This window comes from Chrysemys picta, chromosome 16 (assembly GCF_011386835.1).
Source record: "Chrysemys picta bellii isolate R12L10 chromosome 16, ASM1138683v2, whole genome shotgun sequence".
Lineage (NCBI taxonomy): Eukaryota > Metazoa > Chordata > Testudines > Emydidae > Chrysemys > Chrysemys picta.
In genome coordinates, this window is record NC_088806.1 from 31,699,146 (window position 1) to 31,713,643 (window position 14,498).

Consider the following 14,498-nt stretch of genomic DNA (forward strand, 5'->3'; position numbering starts at 1 on the left):
ATATTAAAGCTTCAAAAATAGTGATAAATTGTGCCTGTATTTTGGCCAGCAGCAAGCCCTACAGGAGGGAGTAGTTGCCATTTCTAGGTCAGGGGTGCACATGCACAATGGTGCAGGCTTCATCCAAGCATACCTGTGTGGTTCTTGGCCTGAAGGATAAGCAGGATAACCTCTCTGTGGATTTTGAGGGATCCAAAGTTTAGGTGGAAAATAGTATGGTCTTCAGGGAATTTTCCTCTTTCTCCACTGCAACCCCCCCCGTCCCTCCCCTCCCCCTCCCCCCCGCGCACACATGTGCGCTGTCTCCTGTGGATGGGTTTTTGGATGTGAGCCTATGCAAAATAACTCATTGTATAATTTTTGACTTTCATTAACATAAGCTCATTCAAAGTCTAACCCCCTTTTTCAGTCTGTGAAAGAAACAAATGATAGTGACATGATGATTTGTTCGAAAAGACGTCTCTGTAATTTTCCATGTTTTGGCTTTGTAGAGATGCGAGTTCTGCCAAAAGTCAGGCGCCACAGTAGGCTGCTGTCTTACTTCCTGCACTAGCAACTATCACTTCATGTGCTCCCGAGCCAAGAACTGTGTCTTTCTGGATGATAAGAAAGTGTACTGCCAGCGGCATCGTGACTTGATCAAAGGAGAGGTGAGATCACACTCTCATACCCCTTTTTGTCCAAGGCTTGGAAGAACTGTAGCAATAAGCATTTTTATTTCTTAAAAGGTTTAGGTGAATGTCCTCTTCATGAAAGTAAGGATCTGACACACCAGTGGGCAAGAGAGGTTAGTGATGTGACTAACAGCTCTGGATAGGTGTGGCAAGTGCTGTATAAGTCTCCACACAGCCCCATCTGAGAGACCAAATCAAGTATCCGTTGAGCGAGGCTGGGTGAAACATGCATGTTTCCTTTAAAATTAATGTGTTGCTCGGGGGGTTCTTGCTCTAGGTGGTACCGGAGAATGGGTTTGAAGTTCTTAGAAGAGTTTTTGTGGACTTCGAAGGGATCAGTTTGAGAAGAAAATTTCTTAGTGGCCTGGAGCCAGAAAACATCCACATGATGATTGGTAAGGCCTGTGTCTCTTAGCGGTTGTTCTATCTTTTGGTGCTGGAATCTGATCTCCTCTCTCTTCTAGAACTCTTCTTGTCCTCTTTCTGGTTTAGGTTCAATGACTATAGACTGCTTAGGAATTCTGAATGATCTGTCAGACTGTGAAGACAAGCTGTTCCCCATTGGTTATCAGTAAGTATAAACTGTTGCATCATTAGGTAGATCTTACTGTACTAGACTCTTATCAGTCATGGGCTCGATCCATAAGTCTTTATTCAGGGAAATTTCCATTGAAGCTGATTGTAGCTTGCTTGAGCAAAAACTGCTCAAGAACCTTGGGATTTGGCTGGCATGACTCCAAATAGTACAGGAAGCATATAGCCTCCATAGTTTTGAGAAGATGAAAACTGAAGACAGGAATGTGGAGGTCTCTCTCTACATTAGTGACAAAATTTATTTTACTTTCTAAATATTTTCCAGGTGTTCCAGGGTGTACTGGAGCACAACAGACGCTCGGAAGCGCTGTGTGTATACTTGTAAGATCATGGAATGTCGACCTCCTGTCATAGAGCCAGATATCAATAGCACTGTAGAGCATGATGAGAACAGGACAATTGCTCATAGTCCAGCACCCCCAACAGGCAAGTCTCTTAAGATACTTTTATAGTGGCAAATCCTCTGTATATTTTTTTCTTCAACCATATGGCTCATTATTTTTAGTAAGCAGGTGAGAGATATTCCAGAACGTGAATTTTTTGTCCTGTGCTCAGTGTCCTGTGTGTTCTTGGACATAGAACTTGACACAGAATACCCTCTGTGCTGCAGAAGTGTGCTCCAGTGTCTTATGATTTTATTTTAGAAAATTGTTTCTAAGGCTCAGGGTTGCATAGGTAGTCTTGGAACCTTGAACCAAAGCTGATGCAGCATTGCCTTCCAGTCTTCAGCTCGAGCGATTGTGTCAGGCTGAGAGCTGTGAACTGACCCATTTGTCACAGGGGTGTTAACTCTGAAACCAAACATTATGCTTTAAATGTCAATATTGGTAAATATTTCACTGCTGTTAGTTTTAGCAAAATCCGCTAACTGCTATGCCTGTTCCATAATTCCAGACTGCTTCCTACTCTTCCACAGATGCTGACAGCCTCAGTTACCTCCTTCCAAGCTGTCAAAACCTCCAGCTTCACTTCCAGACAACTTCTACAATGCAGTTATGCGTTGTCAGTACAAAAACCTGCAGTATATTAAAAACATACACAAAAGGGCGTCTGTCTTATTATTTTAGGCACCTCTGACAAAAATAAAAAACAACCTGAAACAGCTAAATGCACCAATAATCTCCAATAAAATTCCTCTCCTCTTCAAGCCCTACATCCTCAAAAGCCTGAGTATTCAGATAAGCCTTGTATTGCCCCTTGAAGATCAGCTGAACCTAGCTGTTCTGACCTAGAGCGAGGATAGCTCCCAAAGCAATGAATCTCTCTGAAAATATTCTATCACCTTGGGGCTCCATTTCAAGTCTCTCTTGATCACAACTGTGGCAGTATTGCACAAGAAGAGACTGTTTCTCAGGTCGGCAGGTCCTAGGCCATTTAGATCAAAACCAAATTATTTAAATCCTCCATTTTTCATTTAAAATACAGTTGCCACAAAATTTCAAGTTTGCTGCCCCAAGACTGCTGCAACAGAATCCTTTGAGCCTTGCTGTAGAATTGAAATCGATCTTGCTGAAAAGTACATGAGGACTTTGACTGTAGTGCAAGTCTATGGATAGAAGGGGAGAGTAAGGGTTTGTCTACACACTGTGGCAGTGTGCACTAGACTGGTGTAAATTGCAAATTGTAAATTGATCAAAAGCATTGCTCTGCCAATGCTTTCTAAGAGGTTCCTCATGTTAACATAGTAGTGTTTCAGAAAGAACCACATCAGTGGGCACTGGATGCCTTTTAGAGCATGTCAGTAGGGGCTACATGGGGCAGTTGGGGCACACCAGAATGTACACTCCTCTGGTATGCAGTGCTTCACTGAGTACCTAAGTAGGTAGTTATAGCCAAGGCTTGGGAATCAGGAGACTTTTTTATTACTGTAGTGGCAAAGGTGTTCATGGGGCTTTATTGACATGTAAAAAGATAAGGTCATTACCCCAGGGCAAAGTATTGGAGAAGCTGCCACATGGGTGGGTCATAAATTAGTTTTACGTTGTGTGTTTTTTGTTTAAGAGTTTCATCTGAAAAAACGTATTTCGGAGCAAGAAATTAGACTATTACTTCCTGAGGATCTAATACAAGCTGTCAGTGGTTTTATGTTTTGTTTAAAAAATGTATCTTGACTTCTCTGAGTGAAACTTGTCAACAACAGATGGTCCAGGGTTTTAGTTTTTAATGTCTGAATTTTTATTACTCTTACTCTGCAGCAGAAACTCTATCCAAAGAGAGTCGAAATACACCAGAAATGGTAAACCCTCCATCTCCAGATCGTCCCCTGCATTCTCAAACCTCCAGTTCCTGTTACTATCCTCTGATCTCAAAAGGTCCCAGGGTCAGGACACCAATCTATCCCCTAACACAGCGGTCTCCTGGGTCTAGGCCTTTGCCCTCTGCAGGTATTGTGCTGCCTTTCTTTCGTTGTTTTTGTGTCTCTCTCATGCTTTGTTTCTCAGAAGTTCTGCTCACTTTAGATACTCAGTTTGTTTGTTGTGGAGATGATAGTGCAAAACGGAGCATGAGGGAAGAAGAGAGATTCTGGGGGATGTGCGGGAGAGGTTATTTGTCAAGGGCTGCATACTCAAAACAAAATATGCCCAGGAAAAGGCTCTAGAATTGTAATAGCTCTCAGCAGCGGTCATAGTTTTGGCTTATTAAGGTCCCAAAAACTTGAAATGGCACTTTTTAGTGAGACTCAGAATTTCAGTATCTTGGGTGATGTAATTCTTTTGTGTGGTGATCATGTGTTCTTTAAAAAGCATTTGTAGAAACTTTTATAAAAAGCTTTGAAATCCTTTGGATGAAAGATATACCAAAGTTCAGTTTTAGTCAAAAAGAGGGCATACTTACTGAATTATTTCCAGAGTGTGTTGAAAACCTACATTAAGTATCAGTTCAAATTTACTTTTAAAGACAAAATAGTAATCCTCTTATGTTATCCTGAAACTACTTTGCTCTGACATTAACATGTGTAATGTTGCCAGCAGTGAGAGGTAGCAGGTAAAATAACACTTCTGAGTTATTTTGAATTCATTTGTTTAACTTTTGTGATATCTTTGTAAATCAGAATTAGTTCTTGCATTTCAGAGACTTGAAATTGTGTAGCAACGAACCCTACAGGGTATGATTCAGAAATTATCAACATTAGCTTCAAAAGATGCAGAGCTGACAATATTGGATGTTTACAAAGAGACTGATTTTGGGGGAACGCGTATCTTCAGTCTTATTTCTTCATTTTTAATTTGACAGTATTTCTAAAATATATTTTGTTTGTTGAATTTCTTAGATATGTACGTCGTTTGTATAATCAAATGGCATGTATGTGTTGGCTGTGTGATACCCATATTGTTTCACTGTATTTTTTTTCCCTGCTTTTCCTCTTCAGGAAGTCCTACACCAACGACCCATGAAATAGTAACAGTGGGAGATCCTTTATTATCCTCTGGACTTAGAAGCATTGGCTCTAGGAGACACAGTACCTCCTCTTTGTCACAACAGCAGTCAAAACTCCGAATGATTTTTCCCACGAGAGTTGGGAACACTTACTCCAGACACACTGTGCCTGGAGTATCTAGTATCGGATCCTCTTCCGAGCATGAATCAAGCTCAAAAAATATAGACAGCTTCAAAGGGTCAGTGAATTTAAGTGCTCCAAGTGCTTTAGCTCAAAATAGCCCTAACTCTTCAAGCTCTCCGAGAACGGTAGCTACAAGTGGAAATAAAACTTGTCATTTGGGTGGATCTCAGTCTTCAGAAATAAAACACTCTACCAGTTCAGAGTTGATGTCCAAAAGCACATCTTCAAAGGGAGAGAAGACAAAATTGTTGAGCTCAAAGGACTCAGATTCTTCAGCTCATAGCTTTGCTTCATCTGGGAATACTAAAATGTCCACCCAAGTGCTTAGTACATCAGGCATAGAATTAAACATTCATAAAAAGGGAACTTTTCAAGAACCTTCTTCTGCAACACTTTCTTCCAAAGATACAATGCCCTTTCCATCTTTCCATCAGAGAGGCCCAAGGAAAGATAGAGACCTACATATGGACCTCATACAACCAGAAAAAATCCCTTCTGTTGAAGACTTAGATGGAAAGAACTTAAAGCCTGCTGGAATGAGTAGCAGGTCTTCTGCAGCAAGTGACCACGTGGTTTCTGTTTGCAGAGACAGACGACAGAAAGGAAAAAAGTTAACAAAAGACACTTACAAAGAAAAACATTCTGTAAAACCTTTTACAGACTCGAGTCAATTGACCACCTGTGATGAAGGAAGCTTAAAACCAGAATTCATAAATCAGGTTTTGGCAACTGAACAGATTAGTCAGAGGTTGTGTAGTAATGTTTCTGCTGAGAAAACTGGGGATAAGTCTCCACCTACACAAGGGGCATCTAAAGCTCCATTGGTGCAAGTTGAAGTAGCCTCAAAGGAAGCACAGGCTCCTAGAAAACGCACAGTTAAAGTAACCCTGACTCCTCTTAAGATGGAAAGTGAAAGCCAATCTAAAAATGCACAGAAAGAAAATGATGCCGAATCGCAGAGTAAGGGTGCAGAACCAACTGCTTTGACAGAGCTGTCTTCAACTTCTGAAAGCCAAGGAGATGGTTCTGTTGTCCAGGGAAGTCCAAGTGATACTCCTACCCAGGAATCTCAAAATAATTCTTATCCGAATCTGCCTGTTGAAGACAGAAACTTGATGCTTCAGGATGGAACTAAAGCTCAGGAAGATGGTTCCTACAAGCGGAGGTATCCCCGGCGAAGTGCTCGGGCAAGATCTAACATGTTCTTTGGATTAACTCCTTTGTATGGTGTGAGATCTTATGGAGAGGAAGACATTCCATTTTACAGCAACTCAACTGGGAAGAAGCGAGGAAAGAGGTCTGCAGAAGGACAAGTAGATGGTGCAGATGACTTAAGTACTTCGGATGAAGATGACTTGTACTACTACAATTTCACCAGGACAGTGGTTTCCTCAAGTGCAGAAGAGAGGCTTGGATCCCATAATTTATTCAAGGAGGAGGAGCAGTGCAATCTTCCAAAAATCTCCCAGTTAGATGGTGTGGATGATGGAACAGAAAGTGATACAAGTGTTACAGCAACAACAAGAAAAGTAAATCAGGTAACCAAAAGAAGTGGCAAAGAAAATGGGACTGAAAACTTAAAGCTTGATCGAGCTGAAGAAGCTGGAGAGAAAGTACAGGTCACCAAGAGCTCCACTGGCCATAAGACTGACCCAAAGATTGATAATTGCCATGCTGTGAGCAGGGTTAAAACACAGGGTCAGGATTCCTTGGAAGCTCAGCTGAGTTCCTTGGACACAGGCCGTAGAGCTCATGCTAGCACACCCTCAGAGAAGAACTTATTGGATACTTTTAACACAGAACTGCTAAAATCAGACTCTGACAATAACAATAGCGATGACTGTGGAAACATTCTGCCTTCGGACATCATGGACTTTGTACTAAAGAATACACCATCGATGCAGGCTTTAGGAGAAAGCCCGGAGTCCTCTTCATCTGAACTTCTAACACTGGGGGAAGGGCTAGGTCTTGATAGTAATCGTGGCAAGGACATGGGTTTGTTTGAAGTGTTTTCTCAACAGCTGCCAACTGCTGAACCAGTGGATAGTAGCGTTTCTTCCTCTATATCAGCAGAGGAGCAGTTTGAGTTGCCTTTAGAACTTCCATCAGATCTCTCCGTTCTAACTACTCGTAGTCCTACTGTGCCCAGCCAAAACCGCAACAGGCTTGCTGTAATTTCGGAGTCTTCACTCTCATCTTCAGGAGAGAGGTCTATACTGGCTTTACCTTCCACAGAATCTGGAGAGAAGAGAGTTACAGTCACAGAAAAATCTGCCTCCGGTGAAGGGGATGCAACTCTTTTAAGCCCAGGGGTAGACCCAAGCCCTGAAGGACATATGACTCCTGATCACTTCATCCAAGGTCACATAGATGCAGAGCACATAGCCAGCCCACCTTGCGCCTCAGTAGAGCAAGGACATGGCAGCAACCAGGATTTAACTAGGAACAGCGGTACTCCTGGACTCCAAGTGCCAGTATCGCCTACTGTTCCTCTTCAAAACCAAAAATACGTTCCAAACTCCACTGACAGTCCTGGTCCATCTCAGATTTCTAATGCTGCAGTACAGACAACCCCGCCGCACCTAAAACCAGCCACTGAAAAACTTCTGGTAGTCAATCAGAACATGCAGCCTCTGTATGTCCTCCAGACTCTTCCCAATGGTGTTACACAAAAAATACAGCTGACTCCTTCTGGTAGTTCTGCACAGAGCGTAATGGAGACCAATACTTCAGTGCTAGGGCCCATGGGCAGTGCACTTACATTGACTACGGAATTAAATCCAAGCCTGCCATCATCTCAGTCTTTATTCCCCCCCACTAGCAAAGGACTGTTGCCTATGTCCCATCACCAGCATTTGCATACCTTTCCCACAGCTACTCAGAGTGGTTTCCCACCAAATATTGGCAGTCCTGCATCAGGTCTCCTTATTGGTGTACAGCCACCTCCTGATCCTCAACTTTTAGTGTCTGAAGCAAGCCAGAGGACAGACCTTGGCACTACAGTTACCACCCCAACATCTGGCCTTGGGAAGAAAAGGCCAATATCCCGACTGCAGTCACGAAAGAATAAAAAGCTAGCTCCGTCCGGAACCCCTTCTGCCATAGCTCCTTCAGATATGGTTTCCAACATGACTTTGATTAATTTTGCTCCCTCCCAACTTTCCAACAGCCCATTAGATTTGGGGACCCTTGGAAATTCGACATCCCATAGGACTGTTCCCAATATTATTAAAAGGTCTAAGTCTGGAGTCATGTATTTTGAGCAAGCGTCTTTGCTGCCCCAAGGTGTGGCAGCGGCCCCTGCTGCGGCAGTTGGCACTTCACCCAGCATTATTGGACCAGATGCCGGCCACCTCACGACAGGGCCGGTGTCGGGACTAGCATCAAATTCATCAGTGCTGAATGTAGTATCCATGCAGGCCACAGCAGCACCTAGCACTGGTGGGTCAGTACCTGGCCACGTTTTGGGACAGGGTTCTGTAACATTAACTAGCCCTGGATTGTTGGGAGACCTTGGCTCAATAAGCAATCTCTTGATCAAAGCCAGTCAGCAAAGTCTTGGTCTTCAGGAACAGCACATGACTTTGCCACCAGGTTCTGGGATGTTTTCACAACTGGGGACGTCACAGACTCCAGCTACAGCAGCAATGACAGCTGCATCAAGCATATGTGTATTGCCTTCCGCACAGACTATGGGCATGACAGTTGCTCAATCATCCACTGACCCAGAAGGTCCCTATCAGCTTCAGCATATGACACAACTTTTAGCCATCAAAAATGCTTCTTCCCAGCTGGACCTTGCCACCGCTTCAGCACCTCAGTTGTCAAGCTTTCCACAGCTAGTGGACATTCCTAACAACACAGGCCTTGAGCAAAGCAAGGTTTCCTCAACTGCAATGCATGCCAGTTCAGCTTCGCCTGGAGGCTCCCCGTCATCTGGCCAACAATCTGCAAGTAGCTCAGTGCTCGGTCCCACAAAAATGAAGCCAAAAATTAAACGAATTCAACCGCCTTTAGACAAAGCGAATGGAAAGAAGCATAAAACTTCTCACATGTGGACCAGTCCCCCTGAAGTACACATTCCAGACAGAGGGGCCAATGCTGTATCCCAGGTCTCAGCTGCAGGGTAAGAGAAACATATGTTTGCTTTTGCGTATCCTTGAGGTTTTGTTACAGTGGTAAAAAATTGGCTCTTGTTGCACTTGTCCCCCACATCAAATTTCCTTTTTATCTTCTCATAGAGAATCCTTTAGTAGTAAATTCTAGAGTAACATTCACTGCCATCAATGGACATCTGGACAGGGAAAGCAGATTTCTGAAGATGTCAACACACAATCTTTGCTTTCATTCATGGTTGACAGCCCTTACAGATTGTTGGTAACCATTTATTTGGGGGAGCAGAGTCGTTTGCAAACATGGTACCTCTAGCTGTGCTATAATTTAGTTGGTGGTTAGCGATCATGTTGATAGATGCTTTGGATCTATCAATACACACTTTTTATCTTAAAATCTGGCAGCATTTGGCCTGATTAGAACTTGGATTGGAACTCTGCAAGGAAAGCATGGTGGTTATAGGAAATGCTGGTGGTCTGAGGAAGTTGCACTCTTCCAAGTCATTACCAAGAGACTTCTCTGGTACGTTCCTAATGGAAGTACTTTGCTGCTCGTGATACCAGCTTTTTAGGTAGAACTTAAAACTGAGCCTCTGACCAGTTATAGTCATTTGAAGATCCCATGGTACTTTTTGCAAGCGGAGAGTTAGTCCTAACATCCTAGCCAAATTTCTAATTGGACTATTACAATCTGCCTTCCCAAATAACCCTGCTATTTCAAGTGGCAATGGGATTCCGCACACCCTTTCTGTTGTGTGCTGTTGCTGTGTGCTGGAAAACAAGTGTCCTGTTTCACTTTTGGAAATGTCTATATTTTAGTGGCTGGTGAAGTGGGATCCCTACATGTAGTTTGTAAATTGTTTTGAATTCATTCTGCCTTATATTTTGCCCTCTCGTTTCTCTTTTTTCTTGAACACCATGGTACGATTTTAAAATGTCATGGGAGTAGAATACTCAGTTAAATGTTGTTAATAGCATGTTAACGCTGCTGAGATTTAATTATATGGTTAATTGTGTGTAAATGCTTCTAGAGCCTTGGATAGATGTCTTTTTAGTTGTTTAATTATTTAAAGGGTTAAAGCTGTATGCCAGTTAATGTCAGTAATCACATTGCATTTTCATCATGCAACAGAGTTTTCTCTTTCCTTTGGAAAGAGGACTCACAAGTTATAGGGAATGTTTATAGAATTTAAGGCCAGAAGGGATAATTAGATAATTTAGTCAGATCTATATATATTACAGGCCGAAGAATTTCACCCTATTACTTCTGTACTGAGCCCAATAGCTTGTGTTTGCTTTTCATGAAGATGTTTTAGTCAATCAGTCTGCATTTGAAGAGAGTTTACCACTTTCCTTGGTAGCTTGTTCCGATGGTTAAATGCCCCCACTTTTTAAATGTTTGTTTTCTAACTTGAATGTGTCTGGTTTTAACTTCCAGCCAATGGTTCTTGGTCTTCAGGAATAGCATGTGACTTTGCCACCAGGTTCTGGGATGTTTTCACAACTGCCAGTTAACATCAGTTTATAGAATTTAAACTATTTTAAAGAGCAGTTCAGTACTTGGTATATTCTCTCAGTGAAGTACTTATACACTGTAATCAAGTCAACTCTCAATCTTCTTAGGTCCTTTCCAGTCCTACATTTATATCATTCTTTGATTTGTTTTGATAAGCTAAACAGATTGAACTCAAGTGTCTCACTGTATGGCAATTTCTTTCCAGTCTTTGAATTGAAGTAGCATATGTCTTGGTGATTTTACTTGAAGTGCAAATCTGTAGGAAGAAGGGAGAATAAGGACTGTGGACCTGGGTGTTGAATATGACACTTAACATTTTTGTTCAGAAAGTCCTCCAAGTGTCCTCTCTGTGTGACATTGCCAACAGTCCATATGATAAGGGATTTGACCAAGGGCAACCCAGCAATCCACTGCAGTTCCTGGAGGGCAAGGGACCTGCCCAAAAGTACTAGGCAGGTCCCTTGACCTTTTACTCTGGTTAGTTGGATCATATGACTCAGTTCTACAGTTCCTTGATTTTTTTTAACTCAGTGCTGTAAGTCTGTTTTGAAAAGCAATTGATCCACAATCTTCTAGACATAATTGGACTTCTATTCTAAATATTCTAGGCTATTTTTTTTTGCCAGCATACCATCCTTTATGGAGTGTCCCCGTGGCTCCATGCTTAAGATTATGCAAAAACATCCTTGTAAAGATCCTAGAGTACTCCATTCCTTTGAAGTGCAAGTTTTGGATCTGACCTAAAGCACTAGCAATTTGATCTACTTTCTGTCCTCTGGTTTCACAGTAGCATTTGTTCCTATTTTTGTAGTTTGCTGAAATGCTGAATCACTTATGGCAGTCCCACTAGATCCATTAATTCTTGGTCGCAGTAAATTTTTGTTTGTACAGTCTTCTGAATTATCCCAAATCTTTCTGTTCCAGGACTCCCGCAGTGAAGGCAGACATTCAAGATACAAGTATAGATCAGCTACCACAAAAGCCATCTGGGCAGCCTGCAGGGTAAGTATTAAAACAAACCTTTCCCATCAGGTTTTGCAGATTTATATTCAGTACCTTATAAACAAAATAAAACTCTGTTCTTCCTTCCTTGTATTTGTTGTTGTAAATTAAAATACCCCGGTAGCTTTCAGCCTGGAATGTATGTCACTTGTTAGCCACAATATTAAATCCTTGTTTAATCTAGTAGAACAAGATTCATTGTAATAACATAATCCAAGTACATGCCACAGTGATAAATGTCACAGAAATAAATGTTAATGTATAAGAATGTTTTCATTTTCAGTTGAAACCAGCTGGTTTCAGAATACTTGATTCAGGAGTAAATGTGTGGAAATAGTTGCATACCGTTAAAAATGTGTGCCTTATTTCCAGTCTGAATTTGTCTATCTTCAGCTTCCAGACATTGGCTCGTGTTATACCTTTCTCTCCTAGATTGAAGATCCCATTATTAAGTATTTATTCCCCAGGTGGATTCTTATAGACTGTAATCAAGCCACTCCTTAACCTTGCCTTTGAGCTCCTTGAGTCTATCAGTATAAGACATTGTGAAGTTCTGGGGTGCAATCAACTTTTGTCTAGTTAGGGCTGTGTGGTTCATGGTTAATGGATTACATACATTTCACCATGATATTATTGACCAGTGAGTTATTAGTTTTCCAATATAACTTTCAAGGCATATTTTGGACAAAGATGATTACGGTAATGTGTAGGGTGTGAATACAGAGGTGCTTTCCGTCACAGGCATGCAGTTTGGTTCACTGTTCTCTTGCACAGTCAGTTTCTCTCTTTCTGAAAGGATCCTTGTAAACAGCTATTGGAGAGCTGAAAAACTCTTATAGACATATTTGGAATAAGAGTATTATTTAAACTGTGCTCTATTAGAAACTAGAAATTTTATATTTAATCAATTTAAAAATATTCAAGTTGACATTGTCTCTGTGAAACACAAACAACCCCCCCAACTGGTTAGATGGCTCAGCCATAGAAAAAAACAGGAGTTGCCTTCTGTGGGGTGGTTTATTTCCAAGGATTATATTTCATTTTTTTTCCTTTTCCCCAAGGCAAATGGCAGTTCTTACAGAGCCGCAGTCAGTGCAGAACACAGCAAATGAGCAAGAAAATACAGGTATGTCACTTCTTCCAAAAATGCAGTTTCTTGGCAGTCTTTGGTGTTGAACTATATAGTCACTTTCATGTTTGACCGCTTTAAAGAACTCTTAGTAGCCACTGTATTGTTTTCTGCTAGTTTTGGAGGGAGTTATGTTCCAGACACAGTCATGTGAATTGCATGTGTGGTTGTAGTTGTAGAAACTTGCAACTTTGATTTTTATGTTCTCATGTTGCGGTGTAATCTGGCTTTCACTTTCTAAATGGATGTAAAATCCATGCTCAGGACCTCAGTTCTTGATCAGGAAATGAGAGCTTCAGAACAGTTCCAGACTTTAGAATGCCCATATACAGAGAACGGAATTAAAACTGTGGTGGTAAAGCTGTTGTCCCATTAACTGCAGTTTTCTTTCTGTTCATCATCACCAGAAATTGATATTCCTGTAGTAGCTCCCCTAGAGTATGGTTCATGGAGAGACCTGTCTTTGTTTTCCCATTGCCACTGGTGATGGCAGATGGTTCAGTAGGTAGTCCATTATTGTGGAACTTTAACAAGTCACTTAATCTCATTAGCAGAATTGTTCTGGCTGAGTCCACGTGCCTGCATGTGGACATGGATTCTGCTGAAACTGTACAGCGGATTACTATAGTGTATGCTGTTCTCCCCCATGCAGAGTTAGATGTTAAATTACCTTACAGATTCTACAGGTTGTATTAACCTCTAAAGCAACCAGGAGTTGGTTTGCATGAAAAGGATCTCAAAACGAGGGAGTAACCCAGGCACACTGATAAGGGAGGCAGCTCTTACTAAGAATGATACTTAAGTTTTGGTGGCTTCTTAGAAATAATCATCCATTGTTCAAATCTGGGACAAATTCTTTTCACCATTAGGGATCTGTTTGTTTGGGGGGGGGAGGTACAATAAAGCTTCATTCTGCCCAAGTGCATCTTCATGTTGGTCTGTCTGTCTTCCAGGACCCAAAGCTCCTGAGGAGGAGGAAGGCACTTTCAGCTCCCCACTTATGTTTTGGCTGCAGCAAGAACAAAAGAGGAAAGAAAGCCTTGGTGAGAAGAAGCCAAAGAAAGGACTAGTGTTCGAGATCTCAAGTGATGATGGTTTTCAGATCTGTGCAGAAAGTATTGAAGGTGAGGACAATGATTTCTGATTGCAACTTTCTCTGAGCTTTGTTCCCAGAGGTTAAAAACAAAAGATGCTTTTTGAGAAATTGTGCTCTCTGTATCAAGCTTCTTCAGAATAGACTTGTCTTCTCTCAGACATAAAGCTTTGGAACAAAATCCTATGCCAGAGTGCCTGGTTTGTGTTAAATGTCTGCATTGGCCCACTTTGTCTTGAATCCATCGACCAGCAATGTTGTTGGTATATAAAGGAGTGGTGGGACAAAGCAAATAATTAACACAGACCAGGCATTAGGTAATCTACATTTTGTTTCAAATGTCATTGCTCAAGCAACTTATTTGCCTGTGCACCAATACGTTTTTTTGGAGAGGGTGAAAACTGTATAACTACAGGAGAAGTAATGAGTTTATGGCCACTGATTCCATTTCTCTTTATATTTGCCACATGGCTTATTCACACTCTGCCACAGGAGTGTTTTGCTAGATACTGATCGGTACTGTGTGCATACGCATACACGCACAGCCTCTGGACTTGGCTGCGTTACTGCAGACCTCACTGAATGAGAAGACGATCCAGAGACGTACTGAGCAGCTGATCCAGTTACTCCTGATGTCTGATAGATGCAAAGCTTCTTTAATTGTTTTGTCTTACATTTTCTAATCCCAGATGCCTGGAAATCACTGACTGATAAAGTTCAAGAAGCTCGTTCCAATGCCCGTCTGAAGCAGCTATCATTTGCAGGTAATACCAAGCACTGAGGTTGTTTCCTCTTTGCCAGCGAGTGTATTTTAAG

At 41.7% G+C, this 14,498-nt stretch overlaps 1 protein-coding gene across 10 annotated transcripts in view; it reads left to right on the plus strand.

Moving 5' to 3' along the window:
- The window catches only part of KMT2A (lysine methyltransferase 2A), an 89,390-nt gene that overhangs the window by 65,339 nt on the left and 9,553 nt on the right, over positions 1 to 14,498 (plus strand). For 9 of the 10 annotated variants that reach the window (XM_005299774.5, XM_065570267.1, XM_042851807.2 and 6 more), the window contains 10 exons: positions 492 to 650; positions 952 to 1,069; positions 1,167 to 1,245; positions 1,534 to 1,694; positions 3,464 to 3,652; positions 4,639 to 8,956; positions 11,383 to 11,460; positions 12,522 to 12,586; positions 13,543 to 13,713; positions 14,372 to 14,446. In XM_005299774.5, coding sequence (XP_005299831.2) covers positions 492 to 650; positions 952 to 1,069; positions 1,167 to 1,245; positions 1,534 to 1,694; positions 3,464 to 3,652; positions 4,639 to 8,956; positions 11,383 to 11,460; positions 12,522 to 12,586; positions 13,543 to 13,713; positions 14,372 to 14,446 — 5,413 coding nt within the window. The remainder of the gene's footprint in view (positions 1 to 491; positions 651 to 951; positions 1,070 to 1,166; positions 1,246 to 1,533; positions 1,695 to 3,463; positions 3,653 to 4,638; positions 8,957 to 11,382; positions 11,461 to 12,521; positions 12,587 to 13,542; positions 13,714 to 14,371; positions 14,447 to 14,498) is intronic. The other variant, XM_065570266.1, reaches the window with a different exon arrangement.